The following is a 17,114-nucleotide window of genomic DNA, read 5'->3' as shown; positions in this document are numbered from 1 at the left end:
TCTTTCGATCTTTGAGTCTTGTTCTTCCACATTGTATCCACTGAATCAGATCTATCGTTTTAAGGTAAACGAAGGATAACAATAAAGGTTATGCCTCATGCTCACACTCAACTTTTGTCTAGATTTTCTATTTACTTCTTTCGATTTTAAAGGAATTGCGTTGATCTTTTAATCATATTCAAAACTCTTGAAGAGATTGGACGATATTAATATCCCTTCTGTCTTTCAAGTGGCTACTTATTTATCTGGTAGGTATTTTGTGGCATGCTTGCCACCATAAACATAGTTTCAAGTATCGAGTGATTCATCAGTAAATTCAATTAACGGGAAAAATTGTTGATGCAACTTCTTTTACCAGCTTTAAAAATAAACTTTAAAAAATTAAAACCCTTCTCATAAGTGTTTTAAAAATTAAAGCACTTCAGTCACTATCTTAGTCAGTATTTAATAAGGGAGGCTGAAAGAATTGTGTTTTTGTGTTTTTGCTGAAAGAACCATTCCTATTTTGCAATTTAAATAAATTGGTAAAATTACAATTTTTTATAGTAACATTTATGTCGCATGGTATTTCCTAGTGCTAGTAATTTTTCTTTTTGAGACGATCCAAATTCCCTATACAGTAGTTGAATTTTGATGTACAGGCTACTACTAGGAATGTGTCTTTAGTACCGATTGATGGACGGAAGAAAATATTTGATAGATATACCTATTATTGAAACTGGAAATTAAATAGTTGGTATTATTTTTCGAAATTGGCCGAACTAAAAATCTTTCCACCTTGAGCTTCTAAAATTTCCTCTTTGACGACAATTTGGAATGAGTTTTGGCAGTCGTTTTAAAAAACTCAGTTATAATTTTCTTTTACTTTCATTTTCGGTGAATAGGTGCGATATTTATGTGCATCCTATGCTTTGCTGAATCAAAGACTTGCATGTCTGAACAATTTCTTATTTCCTCTGTTTCTTAACGAATAGGTTAGATTCCCAGTTTTTCCCGGAAACACTCGATTCCTTCGTAATTCAAACGAAACATAAATTAATCTCTTGAAAGGGCATACTACTAAGGATCAATAGAGACAAATCACAGGGTCGAACACGTGCCCTATATTTATCTATCTCTTTATTTTAATAAATTATGTCTTAATAGGATTCTAGCGAGAAGAAGAAAAAAATGAAATATTCTTCTAGAAGAAGAAGAAGGATTCGGCGGGATATTTTCCCATGATTACCGCTTGGTTTTCAATTAAAACAGTGGCTTTCACTGAACTTGCAATTCGAAGTAAGAAAAATAAAAATTCAACGACACTTAAAATATAGAATTTTATTAAATATTTGCTAAAATCGCTGCTTCATCCTAAATAAAACATTGCTTCTACTGAAATTCTAATTCAATTTAAGAAATAAGCAAAAACGATATTGATCAATTGTAAATCGATATTCATCACATAGCAATCGGAATAGTCAATGTTAATTGAATGAGATTATTTCATTAATCATTTCTTCTCAGGGAGTGAGCGAACTGAAGAATACGGTCGTCATCATCGCCTTGAAAAACTGTATGAACGAACATTCCCCGTTGTTATTACATTAGCTTCAGATCTTGATGATGTTGTTAGAAAAATATTTCAAGCACTTCTTGGACAGACGGTTAGGTGGTTCTCCAAACCTATATCAACTGAGAATGGGCCAAGATTAACGAATGAGGCTGACAAGATACTATCCTGCATTTTAGTGAGTTTTTTTTTCCTTTTTTAGAATTGATGGAGAAGATTATATTTCATCTACAGGCATGTTGTGTCAGTAATATCTAGAATATGAATTTAAATTGACAACCGTTGGCGACAATATCAGTTATATTGACAACCAGTGAGAAACTACGTGTTTACTATTTTCACTTTTTTGTTTTAGTTGGCATGAACAGCATTTATTTATGCTCTAAAATTAAAGGCTCGGTTTGTGCTTTTAAATTTTAAGCTATCAACTCATAAGCTTTGACGGTTTGACCCATGTATACTTTGCATGGATGGACCACTGATGTGAATTAAATGGTTGAAAAAAGAAGCTTAGGTTTAAAAAAAAATATCTGGCAGTCATCAACTAGCTTTTAAAATATTATTCCATAAATTAGTTGTACCTTTCAGAAGCCAATATAAAGAATTTTTTTCTAAGAAACCTCGTACTTTCGAAGGATTGCTTTCTAGAAAAGCACTTAAAATGTGTTTTCTAATAATTTATTTCTAGGAAAACCTAATCTAAAGAAACCTCGGGACACTTTTCGAGGTTTTAGCGTAAAAGCATACGGGTGACTCTTTGCTCTGCGCATACAAAACTGCTTCTGTTTAGATCTTCTGTTCGATCTTCTGCTTCTGTTTTAAAAGCCAATTAGTCTTATTCTATTCTAAAGGGAACTTGAAAACGACGAAAGTTTTTTCCTCGTCTGAAGTTGGCTCATCAAAACCAGAAATGAATTTTTTTTTACTTGTATCTTGAATTTTGAATTCATTGTCTTTAATCTAAATTGCTTTTTAGGATAAATTAGAAGATGTGAACCCAGTAATACGAAATGTAGCCGGGGAAGCCCTTTGTGAGTTCTGCACATGGAATGTTAAACAAACCAACCCAAAGGACTTGTCCAAACCAGATATAATCAAAAGGATCTTGAAAAATCTTTATTCGCTTGCTCTTCATCCTTCTCAAACAAAAAGAATGGGTAATTTTTTATTTATTCTTTTTAGGGGGGGGAGGAACTCGAACATTGCCTGAATATTACTATTTATCAATAGGCAAGTTTTAAGTAACTAATTTGTCTCTTGTTTTAAACATGGAATAATAAAAAGTTTTAGATAATTTCGGAGACCACACTGCCTTTCCATGACGATAAATAAAAGTTCAAATAGGGATAAAATCCTTTTAATAGACAGTGATGTAATAGAAATTCACAAAAATACCAGATATTTCGGTCACATATACAGTGACCGTCATCAGTAGTTTCGTCATCATTACTACTGATGACGGTCACTGTATATGTGACCGAAATATCTGGTATTTTTGTGAATTTCTATTACATCACTGTCTATTAAAAGGATTTTATCCCTATTTGAACTTTTATTTAAAAAGTTTTAGTTAGAGATTCCACTTTTTTTAACGTTTTTCATTTGGAATGTTGTCCTGGACATCAGGAAGTTCCTCGTAATGCTTAAGAAACTTTTTCTAAGACAGTTTTTATGATAGTATAGTCCTTCTTGTAATATCGTTTTATGAAAACATAGTGAAGTAGAGACATTTTAAGAATCTTATTTAAATATTTAAGAAGTTTTTTAAATGTCAAGAGTTTAAAATCATCCCTAATGAGTTTTTGCTTCGTATTTAGCTGATTTTATTTTTGAGTGCTCCCTTGAGGCTAAAATATAAAGCTCAAGAAGCCATAAGCTGTGGTAGTTTACATTTTACTATAGCTATCTGCTAATTATTATCACTGAGGATACTTCCTGTTACTTTAGTAATTTCAGATCGCTTCTTAATGAGACTAATAATAAAAAAACAAAGTTTTTTTCTATAATTGGGGAAAAGAGCGAAGATGAAACTTATAACAAACAAAGATTATTGCTTCGTAGTTTATGCAACAGATGTCTGCAATGTGGGTTCAAATAAACGCACTCGGAATATTTCCCTAATTTTGTGGAATTTTGAAAAACTATGCGCTTTACTGAAAACTGATCATACATGGGTTGCGAGAGGATTAAAACCGTATGCTTAAATTTTCTGATTCTATGGCACGGTGAACGATTCTATGGCACGAGCCTTATAAATTGAACTAACGTTCTTCTTATAACGAAAGATCGTTCGTTATAAGAACTAACGTTCTTATAACGAACTAACGAATAATTTCGATCGTTCTTATTAGTCGATCGTTTCGACTATTCTGCTCCTATTCGTGTTTCGTTTCATCGATTTTGTGTTTTACTTGCTTCTAGCAGAGAGCCTTGTAAATTAGTTTTTTATTTTCTGCAGGATACTTCAAGGCTTTAAAGCTCCTAATCGTGTTTTTTACGTCGATTATGTTTTTTCAGTAAAGTGCCGGTTTTTCAGAATTCTACAAATTTAGGGAAATATTAATGGTTATTTGATTTTAACCAATATAGCAGGTATACCTATTTGCTATTATCTATCCGAAACACAAATTAATCGACATTGCTGATGAATTTGACGACTGATTGCGAATCTCTTGCTCGTCTCTTTCGATTCTAATGGATTCGAATGGAATCTTGGATTCTAATGCAAGTAATTAAAAAAACTTTTTCCACAAAATAAGTTTTTCAAAAAAAGTAAAGAATCCAATCAAACCAAAAATGCACAAAAATCGAATCAAATAATCTACCAAGCATACAACTTCTACAAATCAGTATCAATAAATAAATGAAACCCAAAACGAACAGAAATTAAAATAAATAAAAGAATTAAACTCAAAACGAGCAGAAATTAATATGAGTATGGTTTCTAAAAGCCAGTATATAATTTGTACTTTACTGAAAAAATCAAATGAATGTGCATTGTCAGTTTAATATACATATGCTGATATTTATTCCTTAAAATGTCAATTACTTCTTGATTTCTTAAAGTTATAAAAGCGAAAACATTTAAAAGAATTTTTTTCAGTAAAGTACAAATTATATTCTGGCTTTTAGAAAGCATAGGGGTTTTAGCTCCTTTAAAATATCAGTGATATTACTAGCTATAATAGAGCATCGCCGCCTATGTCCTTATATGCCCCTTTAATACCTGTATGCATATAGGTTTTTCGTTTAATTGCAAGTCCTCCTAAACGTTCCCTAAAAAATTTGACTTAATGCCATTAGTATCGTTAGTTACAGTAACCGTAGAAGCAGTATTAAATGAATAAACACAGTGTCTTCTGGCCGGCTCAAAATCCACAACCTATGAAGGTATGAAGGTTAAATTTTCAGAGAATATTTCTGTTGTACGGATGACAACCTGCCATCCGTATTTAGGTTGTCAAAATGGCATATCAGCAATATCTTAGGAACAGTTTCGTGCGTGAAATGAAAATTTACAACGCTTGTTATGGGGGATGTTGAACTAACCAAAAAACAATATTTGTATCATAATACTAATGCTTCTACTCCTACAACTACTGCTGCTGTTACTATTACTGCTACTACTACTACTGCTACTAAAGCTAAGACTACTACTGTTAACTCTACTCCTACTGCTACTGCTATATTTACTGGTGCTACTACTACACCTAATAGACCTAAGGGTATTAAGGCGAATATTTTATACGTTATGGGTATTTTATGAAAAGTTTATACGAGAATCCTTTCTATAAGAACCATATACAACCCCAGGGTATAACTTACAACGCCTGTCCCTGTGCCCTGGGGGGTTCTGTCAACCTGTAGTTTTAATATCTGATGTTTAAACTACTTTTAACAAAATGGTCACCTCAAAATTTTGATCGGATGGGTTTGGTGAAGAAAAGGCGTGGAGGGGGGAGGGGCTAGTTGCCCTCCGATCTCTTTTGACTCTAAGAAAATGAACAAACTTTTAATTTCCATTCAAAGGAGCCCTCTGAAGTTTATACGAGCATCCCTTTCATAAGAACCATATACGGCCCCAGGACAAAGCTTACAATGCCTCCCCCCAGGTCCTGGGGGGCCGTGTCGACAACGGAGTTTTTGTTATCTGACCTTTGAACTATTTAAAAGAAATTGCTATTTCAAAATTTGTATCGCATGGGTTTGGGGAAAAAGGCGCGAGGATGATAGGGCCGCTCTGATCTCTTTTGACTGTAAAAAATTGAACTAAAACTTTCAATTTATATTCAAATCAGCCCTCTCTGAACTTTATACGAGCATCCCTTCTATAAGAACCATATGCCCCCAGGGCATTACTTACGACGCCTGCTCCCGGGCCCTGGAGGGTTGTATCGACACCGAAGTTTTTTTTTACCTGACCTTTGAACTATTTTGAACAAAATAGCTGCCTCAAAAATGTTTTCAGATGCATTTGGAGGAAAAGGGGCATGGGGGGATAGTTGCGCTTTGATCTCTTTTGACTCTTAAAAACTGAACTAGAACTTTCAATTTCCTCTCTGAAGTTTATACGAGCATCCCTTTCATAACAGCTATATATGTCCCCCATGCATAACTTACACCGCCTAGCCCGAGCCCTGAAGGATTGTGTCGACCCCAAAGTTTTCGTTATATGATCTTTGGACCATTTTGAAAAAATAGCTCTCTCGAAGTTCTTATCGGATGGGTTTGAGGAAAACAGGGCGTGTAGGGGGAGGCTAGTTGCCCCCCGATCTCTTTTGACTCTTAAGAAGTGAACGAGAACTTTCAGTTTCCGATCATATGAGCCCTCTCCGAAGTTTATATGAGCATCCCTTCCATAAGAACCGTATATGCCCCAGAGAATTACTTACAACTCCTGCCCCCGAGTCCTGGGGGGATTGTTTCGACACAGGAGTTTTTCTTATCTGACCTTTGAACTATTTTAAAAAAAAAATCGCCGTCTCAAAATTTTCATCGGATGGGTTTGGAAAAAAAGGCTTGGGGAGGGGTGCTAGTTGCCCTCGGATCTCTTTTGACCTTTAAAAAGGGAACTAGAACTTTGAATTTCAATCAAATGAGCCCTCTCTGAAGTTTAGCCGAGCATCCCTTTCATAATAACCATATATGCCCCTAGGGCATAACTTACAACGCCTGCCCTTGGGCCCTGGGGGGTTGTATCAACACCTGAGTTTTGTTATCTGACCTTTGAACTATTTTTAACAAAATGGCTGTCTCAAAATTGTTATCGAATGCATTTAGGGAAAAGGGTGCATGGGGGGGGGGGCTGGTTACCCTCTAATCTCTTTTGAATCTCAAAAACTGAACTAGAACTTCCAATTCCCAATCAAATGAGCCCTCTCTGAAGTTTTTACGTGTATCCGTTCCATAAGAACCATATATACTCCCAGGACATAACTTACAACGCCTGCTTTCGGACCCTGGGGGGTTGTGTCGACCCCGGAGTTTTCATTATATGATCTTTGAACTTTTAAAAAAAAAAAACGGCTGTCTCAAAGTGCTTATCGGATGGGTTTGAGGAAAAAAGGGCATGGAGGGGGGGCAGTTGCCCTCTAATATCTTTTGAGTCTTTAAAAGTGAACTAGAACTTCCAATTTCCAATCAAATAAGAACCATATATACCCCCACGGCATAACTTACAACGCCTAGACCCTTGGGGGTTGTGTCGACCCCGGAGTTTTCATTATATGATCTTTGAACTATTTTAAAAAATGGCTGTCTCAAAGTTCTTATTGGATGGGTTTGAGGAAAAAAGGGCATGGAGGGGGGGGGCAGTTGCCTTCCAATATCTTTTGACTCTTTAAAGTGAACTAGAACTTTCAATTTCTAATCAAATAAGCCTTTTCTAAAGTTTATACAAGTACCCTTTCCATAAGAGCCATATATGCCCCCAGAGAATAACTTGCAACGCCTTACCCCGGGTCCTGGAGGGTTGTGTCAACATCCGATATTTTATCTGACCTTTGAACTATTTTTAACGAAATGGCTATCTGATTTTTTTTAAATTTAACTAAATGGCTATCTGAAATTTTTATCGGATGCATTTGGGGGAAAAGAGGTGTGGGGGGAATAGTTGCCCTCTAATCTGATATGATTCTTGAACACCAAACTGTAAATTATGATCTCCAATCAAAACAGACATATATGAAGTTTATACGACCAGTACTTCCATAGCTTCCATTTATGCCCCCCAGGCATAACTTACAACGCCTACCCCAGGCCCGGAAGGCCCCGGAGTTTTCGATATATGATCTTTGAACCATTTGAAAAAAGTGACTCCCAAAGTTCTTATCGGATGGGTTTTGAGGAGAATAGGATGTGGAGGTGGGGGGTCTAGCTGCCCTTCGATCCCTTTTAACTCTTAAAAAGTGAACGAGAACTTTCAATTTCCAATCAAATGAGCACTCTCCGAAGTCTATACGAGCATCCCTTCTATAAAAATCACATATGACCCTAGAGTAATACTTACAACGCCCACTCCGGACCCTGGTGGGTTGCGTTGACACGGGTTTTTCTTATCTGACCTTTGAACTATTTTACCGAAATGGCTATTTTAAAAATTTTATCGGATCGGGTTGGGAAAAAAGGGTGTGTGGGGGGGGGGGCTAGTTGCCTTCCGATATCTTTATACTCTTAAGAAGTTAACTAGAGCTTTCAATTTCCAATCAAATGAGCCCTCCCTGAAGTTTATACGATCTTCCTTATCATAAGAACCATATACGCCCCCAGGATAACACTCACAACGCCTACTCCCTTGGCCCTGGGGGGTTGTGTCAACACCGGAGTTTTGTTATCTAATGTTTTAACAGTTTTTTAAAAAATGGTTATCTCAAGATTTGTAGCGGATGTAAAGGGAAAAAGGGGTGTGTGTGGGGGGGGGGGCTGGTTGCCGTCCGATCTCTTGACTCTTAAAAAGTGAACTAGAACTTTCAGTTTCCAACCAAATAAGTCCTCTGTGAAGTTTATACGAGCATCCCTATCATAAGAACCATACATGCCCTCAGGGCATAACTCAGAACGCCTGACCCGGGCCCTGGGGGATTGTATCGACACCGACGTTTTTGGTTATTCGATCTTTAAACTATTATACCTTTGACCTTTGACTTTTATAGGGGGGCAGTTGCCATCGGATCTCTTTTGATTCTTAAAAATTGAACTCGAGAACCTTCAATTTCCAGTCAAATGAGCTTCTCTAAAGTTTCTACGAGCATCCCTTCCATAAGAACCATATATGCCCCCAGGGTATAACTTTCTATGCCTGCCCCCGGGCCCTGGTGAGTTGTATCAACCCCGGAGTTGTCGTTATATGATCTTTGAACTATTTTTAAAAAAATGGCTATCTCAAAGTTCTTATCGGATGGGTTTGAGGAAACCAGGGCGTGGAGGGAGGGAGACTTGGAAACTTTCAATTTCCTGTCAAATGAACCCTCTCTGAAGTTTATACGAGCATCCCTTCCACAAGAACTATATATGTCCCCAGGGCATGACTTGCAACGCCTGCCCCCGGCTCTAGGGGGTTGTGTCGACACCGGAGTTTTTTGTTAAAAGATCTTTGAACTATTTTTAACAAAATGGCTATATCAAAATTTTTATCTGATGCATTCGGGAAAAGACGGCTTTGGGGGGGGACTGGTTGCCCTCCGATTCCTTTTGACTCTTAATAAGGGCACTAGAACTCTCGATTTCCAGTCGAATGAGCCCTCTTTGAAGTTTATGCGACGACTCCTTCAATATGAAGTGCCTCTGTGGAAAAAAAAATGATAAATAATAATAATAAAACATTGGAGCCGTATGACCTTTACTATAGGTAACGCTATAGCGTTGCCTCTGATCAGTTCAGGACTAGATGCATGCTCAAAAAAATCTCGGAGTTTCACTTTATAACTGTTTTGTAGACGTGGATCCGGAGCAGAAAATTCTTTTTTATAATGCTCAACCCATGAAGAAAGTGGTATGCGATGTGGTGTTTGACTTGGTGCTTATTTTACAACACTGACAACAACTTGTTTGGCCGCAACCGAACTTTTTTGGAACAAGAAGAAACAATCGAACTCCGATACAGAGAAAGATCCTTTGCAAACTGGCGTTTGCAAAGCCAGTTTGCAAACTTAATTAAAATTAACTTTTGAATAAGCCCTTAAACAGCCCTCTATGATGTTCCAGTGCCGTGCTTGCGGTGAAGAACAAAAGAAAAAGAAAAAAAAGAGGACGTGTCAGTTCTACCCACGCAAAAAGAAGTGAGTTTCCTTGTTGCTAAAAGTGCGGCTGTCAATATCTTATTGAAATTTTCGGCAGTATCAATTCTGGTGGTGTACTTTTCATTTCGATCCAAGTCATTTTTGAGAGGTTTCAGGCTCTTGTTGAAAATTCCTGTAAATCTGTTTTCAAAGTAAGATTTTACTGTTAAGACGGATTAATATAATAATTAGTATTCGTTAATCAAATACATATAGAAATGTACCACTGCATTTTTTTAAACTCGTGTTTGAACTTTTGGTTACTATGGGTCGCGAATCGCTTTTTACTAAGTTGCAGCTTACGATGCAGCAATAATGCTACTAAAAAAACTTTCTATATACTCTTAGATGTAACCTTTAGCTTAAAAATTAACCCTTAAGCAACTCTCTATGATGTTCAAAGTGCTCTGTTAGCGCGGAAGAAAAAAAAAGAAAAAGAAGATATTTTACTGATACATGGCCTAGAATAGGATTTCTAGGGTTATCAAAAAGAGACCGAAAACCTCCGGCTGTTGGTTCTCCGACTGGTGAATCTCAATTGCATACTTTTTATTTTTGTCTGTTCCTGTTTTCGAGGGTTTCAAAGTCTTTTTGAAAACTCTCAAAATTTCGTTTTTGTAAGATGATGATGAACCTAAATAATAGTTACCATTCCTTAGTCAGCATGAAATAACAAATTTTTCTCACTAAATAATTTTTTTTCAAAGGCATTTTCTAAATCTCATTTATAATGGATTTAATTAGCACTTTTCTAGGTTGTAACTATACCATGGATGATATTTGTACTCAGAAAGAAGATAAAATGAATCCTTAAAATTTATGATATGAAAAAAAAAGAAATTAGAAGACGGAAAAGCTGAGATACACCATCTGCAATAGGCATAGTAGAATTTTTGTCGAACACAAAAAGATTAATTCGAGAGTTATGCTTTACTTTTTACAGCTGAGATTGATGGATGCAAATATTGATGGGCGATTCTCGCTTCCATTCTAAGAATGTGAAACTGTCTATTTATTGCTGTATTTATGGCTTGCTCAATTCTATCACAACCAAAATATGTAAATCGTTATCTCAATGCTGCTAATTGGATTTTTTTTTTATTGTGGGGGTTACTCATAATGTTACACATTGCTCATAATACTTACTTTGGAGATGCTTTTATCGGTTCGAATCCTACCTATTTATAATTTCTAGAGCATAAGTTATTTATTTGAGATGTGATACAGAATGATCTAATTTTTTCGAGAGTTATGCTTTACTTTTTACAGCTGAGATCCAGAACGTTTTACTAATTTTTGACTCAGTTTTCGACTAATTTTACTGATTTTTACCTAGGTTTTACTAATTTTCGACTTATTTTCGAGTCGGTCAAAAATTTCGGGGGGGGGGGGGGTGAAACTGGGTTCCCCCCCCCCCCCCCTGGATACGGCCTTGCCTACCTATTTATAATTTCTAGAGCATAAGTTATTTGTTTGAGATGTTTACCTTAAAGCTTGAAAAGTGCATTTATTAACCGCAATTTGACAAATTTTCTTAGAGAATTTGCCTTATATTCACTTCTGTGCTTACCTGTGTATGAACGGTTGTCATTTTTTTCTTTTTTAATAACCCAAATGTTTAAAACCATTACCTAAATCGATTAATTATGCTAATTTATTTTAGTGTATTTCGTAATATTAGATATTTCTTTGTATGTAACCTTTGCTTTGAAGGTGTTTGTACCAACTAGGATGCTGCTTATCGAGTATTTTGAGAACATAATTTGTGTGTAGAGATGTTTACTTTTGAGCTAGAAGGTGCATTTATTAACCACAAATTGTCAATTATTCTTATAGAATTTGGCCTATGATCACCTCTGTGTCTATGCGTGTATTTACGATTGTCAGTTTTATTTTATTTTTTATTTTTTTTGTTAAAATAACCCATATGTTTGAAATCATTGCCAAATTCGGCTAATTATGCTAATTTTTTAGTGTATTTAATTATGTTAGATATCCTATTGTGGGTAAACTTTGCTTTGAAAGTGTTTCTACCAACTAGGATGCTGCTTATCGAGAATTTTGGTAGCATAATTTGTATGTTGCGATGTTTAGCTTTAAGCTAGAAAGGTAAATTTTTAAGCCACAATTTTTTATTAGCGGAAATTTGTCCTATGTTCACATCTCTGTGCAACTATTTGTATGCATGGCTGTCAAGTGTTTGGTTATATTGCCACAAATGTCGAAAATCATTAGCCCAATTGGGTTAACTATACTAAATCTATTTGTAATGAGTAGATTATGTAATATTAAAGGTCTCGTTTTGCATGTAATCTTTGTTTTGAAGGTGCCTGTACCGGTTGGAATGCTACTTATCGAGAATTTCGAGAGCACCAGCTATTGGTTGAGATGTTTACCTTTGAGCTTCTGTGGCACTTCATGGAATGTTTGGCCAAGTGTGACCAGGATCCGAAATACTCACCCACTATTTTGCAAGCCATTTCTGCTGTTCGGCATTTGAAACGTATTGTCGTTGAAAAATCCAATTTGTTCCTAAAGGTAAAGATTTTGGTAACAAAGAGTAGCAAAAACTTTGCTAATTAGTGTCAGTTGCTCCCATTGTGACCGCTGTTGTCACATAATATCAACAAGAGCTTTCTAAGATGCTTAGTGCTCCCGTTGAAAATGGCAAAACTTGTAACAGCAAAGACATGGATACAGAATAGGTTTTAGGGGGGGGGGGCAGACGGGGCATTTGCCCTAGGTGCCGAAGTTTTTAGTGACACAAATTTCAAATAAATAGTCTAATTGTTATAATAATTTTGTAATTTTTGAAATTTTATATTTATTAAAATAAAGTAGAGGGCCCAATTGGCAGCAAGTATAAGCAAATTGAATCTGAAATTTCTAATTTTTCCATATTTGAATCACCATTCTTTGAAAATAAAAGCAAGTAGACCGAATTTAATTAATTTTTACTTTTTTTGTGATTTTCTGTATTCAAACCTGTTCGTATTTTATTAGATAAATTTTGTTAATAAATAAAATTTTCTAAAAATTTTGTTGAAACTTTTGGGAGGACTGGGGGGGAGGGCTAATCAAGATTTTGCCCCGGATGCAAGAGAGGCCAGAAACGCCAGTGCATGGGTAAAAAGTTCAAGTTATTTTGTGAAGTTTATGACGACTTGGAACATGCTTAATCTTTACTTGCTTATCTGGATTTGTTGAAAAAACTAAGGAAACTAAACTGTATCAGATGCTGGATTTATTCAGTCTCTGGTAAATAGTCATTTAGTACAACCTACTAGTCGCTACTTAGTAATAACTCTAGAACTGGAACGCAGTTCCAGTTATAGCATATAAGCTAGAACGCATATATATATAGCATATAAGCAGACCAGCATATAAGCTGGTCTGCTTATATGCGACTGAATAAAACTGCTAACGCCAAAAATAGAATCTCTTCAAAAATTCCAGTCTCCTGTTCAAAAAGATATGAAGGTAAGTAACTAATGTAAAATTTGTAATGGAGTTCGAATATCTAAGCAGCACAGACTGCTGCGAAGGATATCTAAATCCGGACACAGACAGAGAAAACGGAAGTTTGGAATCTTATACTTTAAATTATCTGCCATTAATATCCTTAAATTTTTGAAGCTGATCTGGACCCCTACCGGCAGGCTTCCATTTCACTGGCGTGTATCTGAAAATTCCTGTTGCACTAATTTATCCGGATTTCTTTTTAAACTCAAAGGAAGCTAAACTGCATCAATGGTCAAATATCTTGTGAGAACCGGGCTCCATTCAATCTGACAGTAGTCATGTTATATAAACTGCCAGTCGCAACTTACTAATAGCAATCCTTTAAACAAGATGGCTTTGTGCTGGCCTGTTTGAATTGTTGGTGCTGAAGGAAGCTGGTAATGCTAGAAATAGCGTATCTTGTAAAAGTTCAATTTCATGACTTGCGAATTCCACCCTATTCTTCATCAGTTTTCCCAAAACAGTGCGGACTACAGAGGCAATGGTACTTTTTTTATATCCATAAACTTACTAATTCGACTGCTTAATTCGCATGCCAGCAGAAGTATTCGCCAGCACACTTTTCAATTTTGATCCCCCTGAACATGGCTGGAAGCGCCCTCGCGGAAGACCCCGATCTAGATGGGAAGACAGCCTTATCCAGTACCTCTCCATGATCGGTACTGATCTCCAAGAAGCGGTCCTTGCGCAGGACCGTTCGGAATGGAGGCGAAGAGTCACGTCTCTCTCTAAGCAGGAATTTTAAGTGAAGCAAACTCACTAATGTCAAGAAAATATCAAATGTTGCAAGAAATATTCACTAAATAAAAATGTGCTCCATTTTAATAAATTTCCGTGAGGTTTGGTAAGGAGGGAATTTTTGGACAAATTTAGAATTCTAAACAAAATCTCAAGTTACGTCTGTACTTTTTATATTTATCTTTCATGAAAATCGGGATTTATTTATACATTACAAAATTCAAAAAACAGGAAGTGACTTTTCAATCGCTCTTTTGAGGTGAATAAAGCTATGATTTGTGCCTTGTTGGCCTGAGGTGGCTGTACTGCGACAGACCATTGTTAGTAGGTTAGTAGTATTGAATTTAAATCTGACCTTAATGCTGGACTTTTTTATGCTTTGACAACTTACTGCTCCGAAGAAAATTGCAGAAAAGTGAAAGAAGCACACGACAGAAAATAATATGGGAATTCAAATCAAGCAAGGCTTTAAATGAACAGCGATTAATTTTTTTTTCAAAAAACAGTTTTTGCTTTATCACAAAACTGATCCCGACTGAACTTTGCCCTAGTCCAGCACTAAGTCGCTTAATTAATAAAAAATTTATAAACTAAACTGATAATTGAATAATTGTTGATTAAGAATTTGCATTAGCCAATGAAAAATTTAGCAATTCGTTACTTAGAACAATGCATACAATGAATGACACTATATAATAATTACACGGTGAAAATTTTTTCTAAAAATCCATAGCTGAGAATCCTTGCCCAAAAGTTCGCTAGTGTAATTTGGCTTTTCAGCACTGAAAAATGATTGTGTTTCCTTTTTCAGCCAAAGAAAGTAGTAAGAGCACCACCAAATTTGCCTCTTGAGCCATCACTGAAGGATATCATGTTTTGGCTCTTTCAGCATATTGCTAGACCAGAAAAAGAAGCTCGGCGTTTAACAATCGAGTTGTTTTTCGATTTCCTGCCGAAAATATCAGGTAATTTATCTGTTATTTACGATGAGCTACGATTGGTAAATTATGGTTTATAATATAAACATTGTTGTATATAGTCAAAACTTAACTTTAGGACAAAAATTGTAGGTAGTTTTTGCGTTATTTATGAGGAGTTATGATTCACAAGCAATGGCTTATGAGTTGAAATCACTACATAAAGAGTGTTGCCCATAATCAAAGACCATTGCTTTTGTAAATGTTGTTTCTGGCATGTTTGAGACTTCTTAATATCGCGGATTCAGGCTCAAAAACAAAAACTCTTTAAAGAAATAAAAATAAAATCTCATTCCTCATGTAGATATTTGGATAAAAACGAACAATTTGAGGCAAAAAAGTTACAAAACTTTGTGCGGAAAATTATAGAACTTAAAATGAATCTTGCCACATTGTGGTTTAAATAGTTGTGCTGTTCACAAATAGCACTATCTTCCGGATGATATGTCTTAAGTAGCTGAGCTTTAGGTCTCAGGTGACAATTTTCATCTTTTCGTGTTAAAAGGAATTGAAGCGGTCGGGTTTCACTGAAAAAAGAATTGAAAATTAGATTGAATACTGTTAGAGCTGATAAGTTTGAATTTGAGCCAGGGTTATTTTCTTATTTCCTTTTATCTTGCCAATCTTTCATCATTAAGAGGGGTACTTAATTCTAGTCTGCGCAATGTTTCTCTAGAATCCTCTGGAAGCGTGTTTCCCATGTTTCGGTTGGGATGTTTTGATCAGAAAGCATGTATGCCACCGATTCCTGGTAAAATAATAAAAATTGTCTTTTGAACTCAAACAGTTGGGGGGGGGGTATAGAATGTTTCTGGTCATGATATTGATGCACATTAATCTGTAGTATTTATATAATTCGTGTGTCAATCCCATCTAAATAATTTTACGTTTTTTTTCATGTTTTGAGGTTTGATTGTAAGAAAAGTTGAATAACTACCAATTGTGTACATTTCGAAGATATTACCAAAAATAAAGAAGTACGGTATAAAAGGCCTGATTTGGTGCCAAACAATCTGAAGGAACGAATTTGGCCTTGGCCCCACCATCACCCTCCCATCTTCTTGCATGCTCTTCTGTAGCATGATAGGCGTGTTACAACCAGTGGTGGAGGGGGAGGGGTTTGCCCCCTAGATTTAAAAAAAAACTCTTTTTGGCATTCTCATTAAAAGCTTTCGGTTTTTGGTACTTTGATCTAAAAAATTGAAAAAAAGCAAAATCCTCCCTAGATTTCGAAAAACACATTTAGTGCCTCGCCTTCTCCCGTATATTTTATGAATTGACACCACTGGTTGCAACTTTTCTTGAACAGTGATCACACAAATATGGTTGAACGGTGTGGCTGGAAGATCAAAGTGGGCCCAAGATCTTCCCTTTCCCTTCCGATCTCCACCGCTCCTGATTGACGATGATAGATTTTCAATTCTCCATCTACCCCTCACCACAGAGGTTGGGCTAGGTGCCAACCTGACCTTGCCTTCTTGTTCCCTCTAGAGGTTGAATTGGTCTAAGCGTAATTATAATAGCTATGACTATAGCTAATGCCTTTGACTTTTTTTTACTCTACAACCTATTTTGAAGATGTTCAGACAAGTTTAGTTTAGGATACCTCTCCCCCTTGGTCTAGTGGACGTTATTATGACAAGAAAATAGGGACACCCTCCACCTTCTATTACCTTCTACCTTCTATTGTTTGGTAGAAATTTAAATGTTAATATTCCTGGAAACCCCCAGTTTTGAGCTTTGGTTCATCTGGATTGTTTTAGTTAGCTTTGGACCCTGGTTTATATATATATATATATATATATATATATATATATATATATATATATATATATATATATATATATATATATATATATATATATATATATATATATATATAAAACATATATATATATATATATATATATATATTTATATATATATATATATATATATATATATATATATATATATATATATATATATATATATATATATATATATATATATCATGAGAATCGAATAATCTATCAACAACAATAACAGAATTTCGGATTTCGAGATTGA

At 35.6% G+C, this 17,114-nt stretch overlaps 1 protein-coding gene across 1 annotated transcript in view; it reads left to right on the top strand.

Annotated features, from left to right (window-relative positions):
* Positions 1–17,114, top strand: part of LOC148956224 (DNA-dependent protein kinase catalytic subunit-like) — a 495,889-nt gene that overhangs the window by 281,329 nt on the left and 197,446 nt on the right. Inside the window, exons 19-22 of the mRNA XM_089099625.1 lie at positions 1,507–1,730; positions 2,529–2,709; positions 12,155–12,366; positions 14,900–15,053. Of these exons, the coding sequence (XP_088955751.1) occupies positions 1,507–1,730; positions 2,529–2,709; positions 12,155–12,366; positions 14,900–15,053 (771 nt within the window). The remainder of the gene's footprint in view (positions 1–1,506; positions 1,731–2,528; positions 2,710–12,154; positions 12,367–14,899; positions 15,054–17,114) is intronic.

This window comes from Artemia sp. Qi Xiang Cuo, chromosome 1, assembly GCF_049724085.1.
Source record: "Artemia sp. Qi Xiang Cuo chromosome 1, ASM4972408v1, whole genome shotgun sequence".
NCBI classification, from domain to species: domain Eukaryota; kingdom Metazoa; phylum Arthropoda; class Branchiopoda; order Anostraca; family Artemiidae; genus Artemia; species Artemia sp. Qi Xiang Cuo.
Note: the sequence above shows the minus strand (reverse complement) of the source record. Positions and strands in the feature narration are given on the sequence as shown.